General features: G+C 33.3%; 1 protein-coding gene across 2 annotated transcripts in view; it reads right to left on the bottom strand.

Moving 5' to 3' along the window:
• Positions 1-15,059, bottom strand: part of LOC110374564 (protein spaetzle 5) — a 33,899-nt gene extending 18,840 nt beyond the window's left edge. The window contains exons 1-2 of one of the 2 annotated variants that reach the window (XM_021332317.3): positions 14,875-15,059; positions 7,452-7,507 (exon numbers count right to left, since the gene is read on the bottom strand). In XM_021332317.3, coding sequence (XP_021187992.3) covers positions 7,452-7,490 — 39 coding nt within the window. In that variant the 5' untranslated portion in view covers positions 7,491-7,507; positions 14,875-15,059. The remainder of the gene's footprint in view (positions 1-7,451; positions 7,508-14,874) is intronic. The other variant, XM_021332316.3, reaches the window with a different exon arrangement.
• Positions 15,060-15,295: the final 236 nt, after the last annotated feature.

Raw genomic sequence — 15,295 nt, 5'->3', positions numbered from 1 at the left:
GTAAAAAAAGCCAATTCTCTACGCAATTCCTCCACCGTAAAAAGTTTTGAGATCGCATAGAAGCCAAGTCCTGTTCAACTTTATTTGTAATAATAAATCAATATTTTGTGACCATATCAATAGTTTCGTTCACTTTACAATAATATTGACTTGGCCATGAGCACAAGTTAATAGTCGCTCCCTGAAATAATGTGTGTGTGTCATATGTATGTATATTTAATACATAATAACAATATACCACACTACGTAACAATAAAACAAATAGTAACATTTTGTACATAAATAAATAACAAAGTTATCAATGCAGTCAAAATTCATACACAATGTTCTTGAAAAACCGCAAATATAAATTTGTTTCCTATTTTTTTATTAAGTTTTAAGGTTTTTATAATTTTCCCTTTATATGTAGCCAATAACCTATCTTGGTGCCAAATTTGAAGGTTCTAAGTTTGCTAGAAGTACCTTAGACTTTTGATGATCGGTCAGTGAGTGAGTCAGTGACAAAATGGTGTAACTTTGATCGCTCATAACTCGTAAACTATTTATTCAAATTTTTTGTAATTTTGGGACTGAGCTTGTTCTAATACTTACTCTTGGTCATCGAAAACCTAAACTCCTAGCTTTGTTCACATGGAAGATACAGGGGGCTGAAATAGCCGCGAAACGCTTCGAGAAAAGATGGTACGGCCGTGCCCGCTTTGCTCGAGTCTTGGCTGGGGCACTGCCGTGCCCTCAGATTTATAAATAAAATATAAACTTTACGACTGTTCGCAATAACATTTAGACGCATTTGTACTCATACTGTATGTACACACCGATACTCGTAGAAATTGTATTCAGAATCGTCATTGATTTTAACTTTACGTACCTGCATCTATTTTCCTCAACATACGCAACTTTCTTAGTACCTATTTACTGTCAAAAGATTTAGCAATATTCGTGGTTTATCGCATTTTCTATACAAAAGGATTAGCCATCAATAGCTGTCAGTAAAATTCTAGTAAGATATGCGTTTTCCTTATTATTGCGCTATACATATGTACATAAGTTTGTTTCGTAAAATGGGTAAATCTTCGTTTAAAAGTGTATAAGTACCGTGATTAAAATAAGCAATCACAGTTTTTTTTTTAAACTAAATTAAGCCATAAACATCTTATCACAATCTTAATTTCGTAATTATGTCAGCTTGTACGAACGTTACCACTTTTTATAAACTACTTAACATATGCAGAAGATCAGGGCTCTTACCAGCTCCACAGTTTGTATTTATTGTAATGCAGCTTCTTTATATACTAAAAATTTTTGTATAATGTAATATGTATGTTAGGCTTTAAGGTATATATCTATGGGCCAATGGAAATGTAATATATTTGATTTGATTTTGATTTAATAAATATCATAGAAAGGTTTATTAGTTCCAATTCCACCTTAGTAGAGTTAGACAGGCAGTCACTTCTTGTAAAATGTTTTCCCACATACTTAGGAACACCATAGGAGAACTGGGTAGATATTCCAGAAAATGCGAAGTCTATATAATATATCGGATTCATAATAGTTATCATATTGAGAAACATGATAATAACCATTTGATTAGGCGTTAACAGCTGTCCACAGACCAATAGACAAGTTTTCTTACACTATTATACAATGATGTCATTTTTCATAGTTTATGTTATTTCATTTTATAGAACCGGCCTTCTGGTAGGTATTTAGATACAAGTTGGGAATGGACACCTGTTCACGGATTGATTACATTTTGACTTGAATACCTACAGATTTTTGATAATTATGCTATTTGTGTCTCGTGTCGCATAAGGTCAAAAGTTTATGCTGTAAAAAGATTATATTAGGAATATGAATTTCAATTATTAAATTAACTACCTAAGCTAACGTGTATAAGAAAGTATACTCAATTTGGTTAATTCCATCAAAATCATTTGATAGCATTAACCTAGCAGTATGTTCTATCAGGTTCAAATAAGTAGGTACGTACCTACATAAAGAGTGCGAATGGAACTACATAGGTAAAAGAGCTACTAAACTTGATCAACTAAAGATTATAATTTTAAATACGGTTTCAGAATACGGTAGATACGGGCAAAATATCGGAGTTAGACCTGTCCTAGTTTTAGAACAGTTTGCAACTTTTTTGTAGTTAAGGCAGCTACGTATACAAAGTTAAAATTCTTATGACTTGACATAATAATATATAGCATTAATATGCAAGTCTTAAGATTTTTTAATATTATCAGTTATTTTTAACTTACTAAAAAGTAAGATCTCTCACCCAATCAATAACCCGATACATAGTTTCGGCCGTGACCTTGTGACACGCGGCACTTTCTTCGCGTGTAACCCCAGTGTGTTATGTGTTGAACATCAGGCTCTTATGTAACTTGAGGTAATGTTTGCTGATTATATTTATTTGTATGAATATTCGTCTAGACGATGTATAAGCAGGTAGGTTAGTGGATGGATGTGAATAGCTGAATATGGTGTGGATTTTGATGTTCATGCAGAAATAGTTCTTGTATGTAAGGAATAAGGTAAAGTTAAAAGATTTCTTGAAATGGCAAGATTCTACCAAAACGGTTCTCTAACTAAAGATCTAATCCACAAAGGTCAAAAAATCCAGAGGGCCTAAGAAATTGTCATCGTAATCTTCAGTAAAAATGCCTACGATCTTTCGATATAGGTATAAGTAATTTATAAGCTTATGATTCAAAATCATCTTTTATCATCACAAGTCATCATATATTGATGAAAATACTAGATTCCTAAAAACCTAAGTGCAGTTTTACCTATTTCAATGTAGAAACCACAAAACCACATATTGCTATAGTATTGCATTCTTGTGAGCAATTTTAAGTAGGCTACTTGACACTTTAACGTGAGCCACTGGTCTGAAGATGCTTTAAGTGTCAAATAAAATAGTGCATTACCAAATATGTGTGTGTAATTGTAAGACTCGTAAATTCTAGTTATGTTAGATATACTAACTATGTTAGATTTGTACGAAGTTATGAAAAATATAGTGTAGATATTAATGATATTCTGGTAGAAATATTCTACTATTTGGATATAAAATCCCAAAACTAAAGTCTGATCGTCTTCATACAGTTAAAAAAAGCTGTGCACATAATGCATAAGCCATTGTCAATGGCGCCTAATATAATGATCAACCTTTCTTCATACATAAATAACTATACGAACAATGCTTTTAGGGTTGCCACACAACACAAACAATTTTCCTCATTTCTCAAAAATAAAATATCTTTTAAGGTTTCGTTAACAACAACATACATACATTACATATGTAAAAAAATTAGGTAAGATTGACTTTTTCACAGATAAAATTTCGACACTTAAAATACAGGGTAAAAATGCGTTAATTCGATAGAAATGACAAATCACATTATGTATGACGTGATAGGCGCCACTAAAAATTGATAGACATTTCAGTCTCCAGTCAAAGTCTATCTTAATAAATGTCCGTCATTAAACAAAATCTATGTTTATCTCGCCTTCACTAAGCACCCCATTAATTATCTATTTTAAATAATGACAGACTCACGTCTGGTAACCCTAATACATATAGGTAACGGGTCCGGCGCCGAATCACATTATATATTAACAAATTAATCAAACAGTCTACAAAATAAAATGTGGCTAGATATTGCATTTCTAGACATAACTTAATCTTTGGTAGAATTCTGCATTATTATGTATGTTTGTGCAATTCTGAATGACCATATAAGGTTGGTGTCTGAAGCTAGAATTTTGTAATGATCATTAATTTTTGGTCGTGACAAAAGACGATTATAAAGTTACTAAATACTTTACGATAGAGGTACTACATACATACTAACTTTTCTAATAATAAGGTTCATGCCCACGTCAATGTTTATCTAACAACTAATTAACATTCACTTAACAAGCACATACAAAATTAATTTTATTTTAAAATTCACAGCAGCGTAAATGAATTGTGCAAATTTGCAATGAATGTACGAAAATGTTGAGAACGATTTGTCGTAAATGTACGAATATTTAGTTTGGTATGCCGATACTTACAGTACAGTCTTCTATCTTACAACAATGTTTGTAATATTTAAACAGTGTTTTAGATTTTTGATCACCATTTTGTGTAACTCGGGACTAAGCTGGAGCAGTGCCGTATCTCTCTATTAATTTACTCAAAGTTATAGAATACTCCTCCAAGTTTATTTTTATTGACCCCTGACCAAAAACTTTACCAAACTTTTCTCTAACTACAAATAAATAAGTTGTTGAATGTTTTTTTGGTTGCATAAACTTAATCCTTATAAATTGTCGTTTAAAGAAGACTTAGTTACCTTGAAATATTAAAATGAAAGTAATGTATGGTTACTTAACTAGCTATTGAGTATTTAGTATGTTTTTTTTCGTATAAAAAACTTGTCAATTCCATCAGTTAGCAGTCAAGTGAAATAAATGCATTGGTCGAGTACTTACCTATTTAAATTATTCCTGTGCAACAATATTTATTTATCCACATAATTTCGTAGGAAATAATGTTCCGACACGCCTACAAGTTTGCCTAGCACCTAGCACTAGAACCCGGATTTAAATAGATTCAAAACGGTCATAACTTTTGCTAATTGTACTGCCAAAAACAAGGTTAGTTCTTGTAACTGTAACGACTTTTTAGTTTTAACTCCTCAATCACGGAAATAATGACCTTCGATTTATAAGCGAATTTTGGGAAACCCCATAGACCTACGTATTCTCCATGAGTTTAATTAAAATAATCACCATGACTAATACCAAGCGAACGAGAATTCAAATGAAATGATTTTCTTATGTAGATTTTCTCCAAACTAGTTTTAAAGCCAAGTTTACTTATTCTAATGTGTATCGCATAATGTCACATCATTGACATAGCTACATAATTTTAGCAATGAATTGTAAATTAAATGTCATAATCATGTACGAGTTTTAAAACTTAATTATTTTCTTAACATATTTATTATTTTCTTCTTTTTATTACTCTCTACTAAAAGCTCGTGGTTCAGTAATAGACGCACGGGTAGATCTATCATAAGGCTAAGCAAAGCTTGGCGCGGTGGGTTCGTGGATGAGTAACCATCTTGTCATAACAGAAAGTCTGACAACCACTCTTTTTAAGAGGCAGCAGGTCGCCCAGGTAACTGTGTCGAGGAGGTCAGATAGGCAGCCAATTCATGTGGAAAACTCAGATGCATGCAGTTAGATTGGAAGCTGACCCCAATATATTTAGGAAAAGGCTAGGCAGATGATGACCTAGGTAATTTCTAACAAGATTCACAAACCCAATTGTGCCAAACATAGCAAGGCGGATTAGCAGCATATTGACACCTATTAAAACTAGTTTTTTTACGACAATAGTCCGATGGAATGCCTCTTAACTGACCTATCCGTCTATGCCACCTAAATCGAGTTCATTGACCTTTACACTACATCGTTCAAAGACAATCAGAATGCAATTTTACCAAAAAGGATGTTCGTTTAAAGTCCAATGTTATCAATAAATTATTGGTGTATAATACATTGCTGGTTGAAAATTGGTCTCAGATTATGTTTTTTTTGTTTTACAAGTAATGGTCAGTAAAGTGGTGGGATTTCCGCGTCGTCGTGGGTGGGGTTTGCGCAAGCGCAGAACGGCGCCTCACGCTCAGTCCGTTTAGAATCGAATGCGATATTATGTGACCAAAGAAAGGATCGTCGATATGATAATGTTATGTATATTGCATAGTGATGCAGTTTTTTGAGAGTTGCATTGAGCGAAGTTGCGTTGTTTTTTTCTTTATTTATTTCAAAGAAGATGAAACTAGGTTACCTAGACAAAACGGATTCAATGTTTTTTTTTCAAAAAAATGTATGTAATTAAATATTGCCATGAATGATTTATCCTTACTAATATTATAACTGAGAAAGTAACTCTACCTGCCTCTCTGTCGCGTTTTCACGCCACAACTACTGAACCAATGTAAATGACATATGGAATACATAATAGTAACTAAAGCCTAAGAGAGGACATAGGCTACTTTTATCCGGATGTGTATCCCTCTCGAATGCGGCCACCCACATCCACATTAGCTGTTTTAACCCCTAGATTTACTATAAAACACACCATTCTACCGTGCAAACGTCCCAAAAAAAGCGTGCAACCTCAATTTTAACCCTGCAGGCGTCACAACACGTATGTGTCAACCACAGTGTGTCAAGTGCGCGTGACGCAACCACACGCAATGTTAGTGAAAGAACACGCGTCTAGTGTTTACTGACGTGTGTCTGTGTGTCTGTGTCTGTAAGTTATACGGTTAGTATTAGGTTGTTACAGCCTTTTTAAAGTCCCACTGCTGGGCACAGGCCTCCTCTCACACGGAGAAGGATTGAGCATTAATCACTACGCTTGCTTGCTTATGTTAGGTACGCTAGTAAATATATTTGGGGACTTTTCTGTTCTGGGTAGATGTAGCATGCCTTTGTTTTTTTGAATAAGGTAACTTTCTTTGTAGGTACTAAGGTAAATGTTTGCCGCTTTTTGCGCGTCATGCAATGACGCAATATTAGTAAAAGAACACGCGTCTAGTGTTTACTGACGTGGCCTGTGTGTCTGTAAGTTATAAGGTTAGTATTTGGTATGGAGGATAGGTAAAATATATTTGAGTATTTTCTTGCTATGGCTGCATGTAAAATGCTTTTGTTTTTGAAAGAGGTATATGTTTACTGCGTTTTAGCGAAGACGTATTGCCCAGTTGCAGATTCAAACCTCCAAGTGATCGGTTATTTGCGTATTTTTTGCTATCGGTGGTTGTAGAATGCTTTTGTTTTTTGAATAAGTGTAGATATTTACTGCGTTTTTGCTTACACGCATAGCCAAGTTCAAGATTCAAAATTCAAAGTGATCGGTACAGAGTTTTGCTTTAAAAATGTTAAGAGGTTTGGTTCTGATTTAATAGTTTGAGGTATTTAGTGATTTTTATATAAATAAATATATTTTAATAGGTAAATATTTAGATGTGAAACAGCAATAGATGTTGATTGATAAAACCAGAAATAAATAAAACTAACTGAATTTAGGGTTTTACTTTGTAACGATACAGCCATCACAAAAAAACTACTACGTAGTACATCCACGGGGGGTAACCTACCAAAGTTTCCCATAGACAATACTATTGTCTATAAATAGAGGCGGCCACAGTCAATAGAAATTGGTCACAGATCATTTGTCAGAGGTTAGCAATAGACCCCTGCTGGGTATCAAGGATATTACTATTAGAATAGTAAGTAAATAGGTGTACTACCTCACTGTAGTTATGGTTAATTTTGTGGGCCAAATAGTTAACATTAAAAAATATACCTGTTTTGAAGAATTATGTATATTCTATTACTTTTGAGGTTCAGTATATTTAGAAACTAAAACTTACCAAAAGAAAAGTCTTCAGTTGATAACAAAGTCGTTTCATTTTGACTTCCTTTTGATCTGAAAAAACAAAATAATAGTGTGATTAAGCATAATATTTATCTATCCAAAAATCTAATGCTATTTTCCAAACCTTTGTTACTGAATTGAAAGAAAGAAAGGACATAAGGAAAAAGATAATGAAATAAAGACGGAAAGAAATAAATGCAGATGGAGACATATTTTGTAGATTTTGCTGAGAGACAACTTGGCACGAATATCCAGGTTAACTTGTCTGATACTCTAACCTCGGACCTTCTATGACTCTTACTTAAAACTGCTGAGCCATTCGAAAATAAAACTTAACGATAAGGATAATCCCATAAAGTCATGGTTGTATTACCAAACACACATCCTTGTAAGGGCGTTCAGTTAGGTAATAATATCCCATGGTCTATGGTGAACACGTAAATATACGTAATGTCGTGTCGTACTCAAGGTTTTGGAGATAGGAAACATCGAATATAGTGTGGTGATGTGAAGTCAAATTGGATTATTTTTTCTTGTGTTTTTGCTGCCTAATCTTTACAAGTAGTGTACATAAAATTTAAGATGTCTCAACTGATTTTATACTGCTAATTATAAAATAATAAAAAATCAATTGGATCTAGCGTATATCTGCGCTCCAGCATATAACGAGTTAAAAGAGTTGTAGGACTATCTATTTTGATATCTACTGCTAAGTTGTAGCACCACTTCCCAATTAAATATGTAGTAAGTCAACGAATATTGGTGTTCTCTTACTCATTTTGGTTGATGGAGATACGCTAAGATTACGGGTTCCACAACTATACTATTTGATTTTCACAAGCTAACTGTAGGTTCTATGTCTTTCCTACCAATGTCATAAAGCCAAAGGGTTTATTTTTTCGGTCGAAGTCACTAATCTCAAGAAATGAATAAAAGTAAGTAAGTAGTGAATTTAGTGCTCGAGAAATTCGAGTGAAACTGCGAGGACCAGTTAGTTTAAAAAAAAAAGACAAAAAAGTCACGTAACGTCAGTAACATATTAGGAAATACCATCGACCTCTCATATAAACTGCTAAAATAGAAGAAATAACAATTATATTTGTCTGAGATCGACCCGATTTCAAGCATTGTTTGTGCGATAACATCTGAGTCGTGACCGAGCGAAAATTCGGCGTTTGTAAATATACCTAATTTGGTTTATTTTAGTTGCATAAAAGTGTGATTCATCATGCATTGAGGTTTTGAAGATTCTCCTATGTGAAAAGAATCTTTTTGAAATAGCGTAGCTTATGAAATTGTTAGGATTTTGCATTGATTTTTGGTGAAAATTCACTGGATATGTAACAGACTATACCCTTGATGGAAATTGGAAGAAAACGTGAATTAAATCTATATGTATAAATAAAAATGAATTGTTATTCGTTAGTCTGATTAAAACTCGAGAACGGCTGGGCCGATTGAGCTGATTTTGGTTTGGTTGGTTTTGTGGTTTGGTTGGATGTTTGTAGAGGTCCAGGGAAGGTTCGAACGATACGAAATTCGCGGGATCAGCTAGTTATAAAATAAAAATCGAAGTCTCCTAGTGCCTCGTGATGAATAACTGGAAACATATGATATAATTGTTGCTATTTGTAAAAGCAAACAAAAACAAAACAAAACAACAAATTGCTTGCTATTTAAATAAAGAATAAATAAAATATCCAAAATTGATTTTAAAGAAAGATTTATTCCACATTTTCCTTGAGGCAGGACAATATAAAGCTGCGTCACAATGGGTACTTTCCGTACAATAGCTCATTTCTCACAGCGATCGGGTAACACGTTATATGTAGAGGTAGTTGCCTCACAGCATGCGAGTATGCTGTGATCTTATGCTAATTATATTTGATGCTTTATTAAAAGACTTACTGCAGTTTTACAATGATGAACTTTGTACTCAAAAATGATTCCCAAAATCTTTACTTATACGATTATTGTAAATGCAAAAGTAATGTTGGTCTATCGGATTACATGCTAAAAATGCAGAACCGATCTTAATAAACTTCGGTAGGTACACAGATAGTCTAAAATCTGAGAAATTAATTTGACTGAATCTGACTATTTGGGTGCTCAAAGTGGTTCAAAATCCAAAGTGGCCAGCGTGACTATCCACCCTTCTGATTCTATATTTATTTTTCTCTTCATTAATACGACCTATGTCAATTTAACAAGGTTATATCTAGTATCCAATAGGTGCTACTATGACACTGATTTTCTGTACTTTACGACCATATGCAGGGTCAAACCAACCCTGAACATGTTGGGAAAAAAGTTTACGACAGTTTTATAGCATGAATTTAATAATAGGCTCTTAAATCTCTTTGTCACTGGAGTTTCCCAAAACAATACGACCACAGCTTTGGTTAAATAAAAAAAAGCTAATACTTAGTCAAAAATGATAGGCGATCCTAATCGTTAGCGCACGAAGCCTTGAATAATTTGATTTATTTGGTCAGTGCAGCTTTATATGTGCATAAATATTTGTTAACTATCTGTGGTATCATTCGCTTATAAAAGAAACTACATGCATTAGATTGCCGATTAAAATTCGTCTGGGTAGGTTGATGTTTTGTGGAATAAATATTATTATTTTCTTTTGATATCGAATAAAAAAGAGTAAGCGACACAAGCAAGGCGAAGGTGCTTTTAGTGAGTTTTCTGGGGCTATCTTTTGTTTTTGAAAACGTCTTTGAATTTGATAGAAGAAATTTATAGTGGTATCGATACACATTTTCGATTTTATTTCTTTTTTAAGAACCGGGCATTAGCAAGATAGATCTTTCGGCCTAGGGATACTCATAAGTAAGCGTCTTTAACCCTCACAAATAAAACTAAAACTATTTACCTATAAATAAAATGTGCAAAAGAAACATTTCTTTACCAATTCCTCGAAGGGGTTGCGAAACTGCCGTATTACGAAGGTTAGTCTACCGAGGGTTCAAGAGGTCGCGGGTTCAAATACCAGCCGTTTAACTATTGTACAAACACTTTGTCTAACTAACCTTGACATGTTAACTTGCAGTATAGAAGGAATTCAGGATAAGTAATTTTTGTTACTAAGCTAGGTGGCATTGAATCCGGGTCGGTTGCAGTAATATGTGTGACTCAAGTTGCAAATTATTTAATGCTAAATATTTTGAGCTATTTTAAATTTTACCTTAACCACTTCACTGTCCACGATGTAGACACAATAGTTAAAAATCGGTGTGTAACACATATGACTCATAGGACAGGGAAGTTATTAAGATATCTACTTATTAAATGTATTATGAATTTTACACAATCTATTTTTTAAAACAAAGATCGTTTGATACACTATCCCAGATTTATTTTGACTTGAAACTTGATAGTTTCATAGTTAGTGATGTCTGTCATCTACATATAGCTATCGCTACATATTCGTATCTGTCTGCCTGTTCGCGATACAACTGCAATTCACAAAGCACAGATTTTCTTGCAGTTTTTACCAATACATAGAGTAATTCACCAATACATAGGAAAAGCCTAAACCCGGTGTACTTATATCTGAATACACGTACACCGGGCGTAGTCGGGTTGGACGGCTAGTCTTAATCTTATTGTCTTGTATTGTAAGTATGATACTGCATATTACACCGATCATTTAAGGTGCAACAGACGGGAACGCGCTAATATAATGTTTGTAAGCGATGAGTTAGCATCTTGTTATCTTGATTACATACATATGTAGATTCTCCTCAAACAATCGTATTATTGTGGCTAATTTGCAACTTAGAGTATGTTGTTATATGTTTTCTTCTTTCAGCTTCTGCAAGCGGTTGCACTCGGGTCCGGGGTCCGGGTCGAAATATTTGCCCGTACCGGGATAAAATATGTTACTCAGGAAGATTGTAGCTTTCCATTAGTGAAAAGGTATATCAAATGGGCGATAGTTTCCGAGCCTTTTGGGTACAAACTAACGAAAACATTATTCCTCTTTATACCATATAGTATATTAAAATAATATGTGTATAAATAATAATTAAATAAGAATAAAAAGAGATATTTTTGAAGAAAATAAAAGCCATTCAAGTTTGAGGTATTTTATCTTTACGAGATTTAAAGTCGTGATGTATCGATCCAATTAAAGCAATATTACGAATATCGCCATTCCACAGACATTCACAACCAGTTGCAAGTCTACCGACATATTAGGCAGCCTGTATTTAAGGCTGTATTCATACGGAGCAAAGAAAGTAAATGCTGTGAGTTCTTAGTAAAAATGAACACAGTTGCAGATAGGATGTGAAATGCCTTAATATTGGAGCGAAATTTATTTTTTATGTGGATATTATTGGATTTTACGTTGTTTGATGTAGTCTTGAAAATTTAAGTATGTATTTTTCTTTCATGAGGAAAATAGTATCTGGCAGTTCGATCCCCTAATGTTGATGAATGAATAAAGAAAGATTTTTGATGCATGAAGTTGTGTCGGGACGCGGTAAAACTATTTCGCACACAGGATAAAAAGTGTCTAATAGCCTTCCTCGATAAATATTCAACACTAAAAGATAACAAATTAGTTCGAAAGATCTTGAGATTAATTCGTTCAAGGAAACAAAGTTTCCAGCTTTATCATATATATAAGTATAACTGATGTTTGGAAATAACACACAGCATTTACTTCATTGAATATCACAGTTACTTAATACAGGAATCATCATCTCCCGAGCCTTTCCCAACTATATTGGGGTCGACTTCCAGTCTAACCAGATGCAGCTGAGCATCAGTGCTTATCAATATTACTTAATACCGGAATACACATAATTTCATTTATATTTTTCCTTCTTTCCCAACAGCCCATTACAAATCAATACCTAATACCGACTAATGGAGTATTTCGTACACTATAAGACTACTTCTAGTATACTGTTTGACTATTTCGCGTGCTATAAGGAAATGCCACGGGTTCGCTCGGGTCGCCACGATGTAGTATGTAGTGCGAGATCGTGGCTCGTTACCTCCTTACTGTCGTCGGTTAACAGATAAACATACGAGTTTGTGTCGGTTCGTGATACCGATTTGTGGTAGATGGCGTTTTGATCTTATCTATTGCGATTGGGTTGTAGATTTTGGTAAATGGCTTCGGAAGTTGTGAGGTGAAGAATTTAGTGTTTGGTTTGCAATGCCATCGTTATTATAATACGAAAGATGTGTGTGGTGGTAAACGATAAAAAAATACTGCCCAGTGGATTTTAATGAAAGATGAAATCAATGAATAATGTAATAATAGGCGACATTTTACACATGTGCTTGAAGCAGTTCTTCTGGGACGTGGTTGAAACCGCGGCTAGAAGCTAGCATAAAAGGTCAAATAGATTGTAGCTCCATATAATATGTAAAAACTGGTACTCTGCTCGGTTGCAAATGATTAAGACTGGAAGCCGACTCTTACATATACCTATGGAAAAAAAGATGATAACGAATTGATCCGAGTTTGAAATAGCACCCCATGCTATATACATGTATGCATCTACGTGGTATTTCTAGTATTGAACTATTTCTGCAAAATAATATCTACATTTAAGAAATTGTTCAAATTGATTCCAACAACATAATTTTTCTATGAAGTACGCATATTTCATTTACGTCCCCGTATCTCTTTACCGGTAAATCCCATGAATAAATTCATGCGTACCAATTATTTCTCTGCTTTATATATAAACACTTTATATAAGCTATTTATCACAAAAACACTATCATAATTGGCGCTGTTAAGCCGTAATTAAGCGAATAAAAATAATTTTATTTTTCTCGAATATTACTTAAACGCGTTGATGTCTTTTATATGAATATGTAAAACCGTACATTCAATTTAGTTTTTTTTGGGTTTCATCCTTTTGTTGATTATTATTGCAATGTGTTTTTGATGAATAATCTGATAATAACATTATTTGTGTTATTTAATGGGTATGCGATAATAACTCTATCCTAAAAACATTAATCAATGATCCAAGAAAGTGATGTCACTCTAAAATTATTTAATTTTTTTTACGAACTGCTTTCAAGTATTTTTAAAATTGTGTCAGTTGTTTTGCTATTAAGACGTTCTACTATATATATCTTCTTTTCGCTTTCATGAGGACAATACCTATCTTTGTTATGTAGGAATTCACCAAAAATATTACTTAAAAATAAAAATACTCAAGTAATATGAGTATTATAATGTATAAGATTTGAATGTATAATTATTCGGACGCGGATGCAGGCTGACGCTCAGATAATAATCGTGGGAATAAACAATAAAAACAGATAATTTCATGAAATGCTTCGCTAATGTTGCAATTTAACTTTTATAGAGTTTATGTTGCTAAAGAGATTTTGGCTAATTAGGTGTTTTGCACAGTTATATTCAAGGTTGGGTAATCTCTTTGAAGTATAAGGAAAAATACGAAATGACAGAACAAACTAATGAAATTTGCGCTAATTTGAGATAATATGTATATAAGTTGCTATACAAAGCTGTGCTAAAAATATATCTGTTTTGAAATTTTAGCTTTGCATGAAAGTTATTTTTGTTTCAGAAGCCCTTAATTTTTAATTACTCTCAGGAATGTAATTAAATCACATAATAAAAATTGTGGTCTATGCACAATTCTTTAGTTTTTGTGTTTTTTTTTTAATTACGATTACTTTTTACAGTTATTACATATTTTCATATCCTATCTGATAGGATTCGGATAGGCTGAAGACAGCCTATCCAGATTTCTTAATCAAAATAGAAACAAAAACTCCGGAACTTAGTTTGTCACAGTAGTTTATAAGCTTATGTTTCTGCCTATAATAGGCTTGAATGAATAATTTTTATCTTGTGGGCGGAGAATTTGATCGTCGCCATGATGATTAATGAAACACGTCTCGTGAATGAATGAGTGAATGAACGAATAGAAATAAGATAAATTGGTGACAGTTGTTGCAAAATATAGTCACTTTTTAATGGTGTTTAAAGACTTGTTTTTGTTTTTTGTTCCTATAGGTGACCTGGATAGCTTATTTTGATGATTTAATTTTATATTCTATGAGATGATATAGTGATATTCTAATTTTGTTATTAACTTAAGTTTTCAAACTGTTTGTTCTTTAATGTTTTCTTTACTCAGGCTCTAATTAGCTTAACGATGCATATTATATAACGAGGTGATAATACCATTGTTAAAAGTTAAGATAGTAAAGTCAACACCATTAATAAATTACAGTTTCAATAAAACTTTAACCCTGATGCTTTTTAATAAATTAAATAATGAAAGCAATCCAAACATTACTTTCAGTCAAAATATCAAGGCTTTTAATCAAAATACAAACACACTTCTAAACAAAACTAAAACAGTCAAAAATTTCTAAAACCGAAAAAAAACACCTACCTATAAATTTTCAAACAAAATACCACCTAAACACAATTTTTTTTTAAATATCTAAATACTAGAACACCACTTGGAAATCACAGACACAAATAGGTACGTAAATATTTTCGCACGATCTTATATTTTGCGTTCATGACGCTTGTTTTGAAACGCGTGCGTCGCCCGTCGCGTCGCGTGGCGGACTGAGAGCCGGCCGGTGCATTTGCTAATAGACATCGCATAATCAAGTGAGAGGAAGTATATAGAGGTGATAGAGGGACAATTTTGTGAGACAAAGGCCATGGTAGTCGTGATATATGAGAGCATGGTGATTATGTTTATGTTTATAGAGCTGTTTGAGGTGGAAATGTAGGGTGGTTGTCACAAATGTGGGTTTGGAAAATTATTCCTGACAATTTTGTAATAATTTTCTTACAAAATA

This window comes from Helicoverpa armigera, chromosome 4 (genome assembly GCF_030705265.1).
Source record: "Helicoverpa armigera isolate CAAS_96S chromosome 4, ASM3070526v1, whole genome shotgun sequence".
Taxonomy (NCBI): domain Eukaryota; kingdom Metazoa; phylum Arthropoda; class Insecta; order Lepidoptera; family Noctuidae; genus Helicoverpa; species Helicoverpa armigera.
The sequence above is the reverse complement of the archived record's forward strand: the minus strand, read 5'-3'. Positions and strand labels throughout refer to the sequence as shown.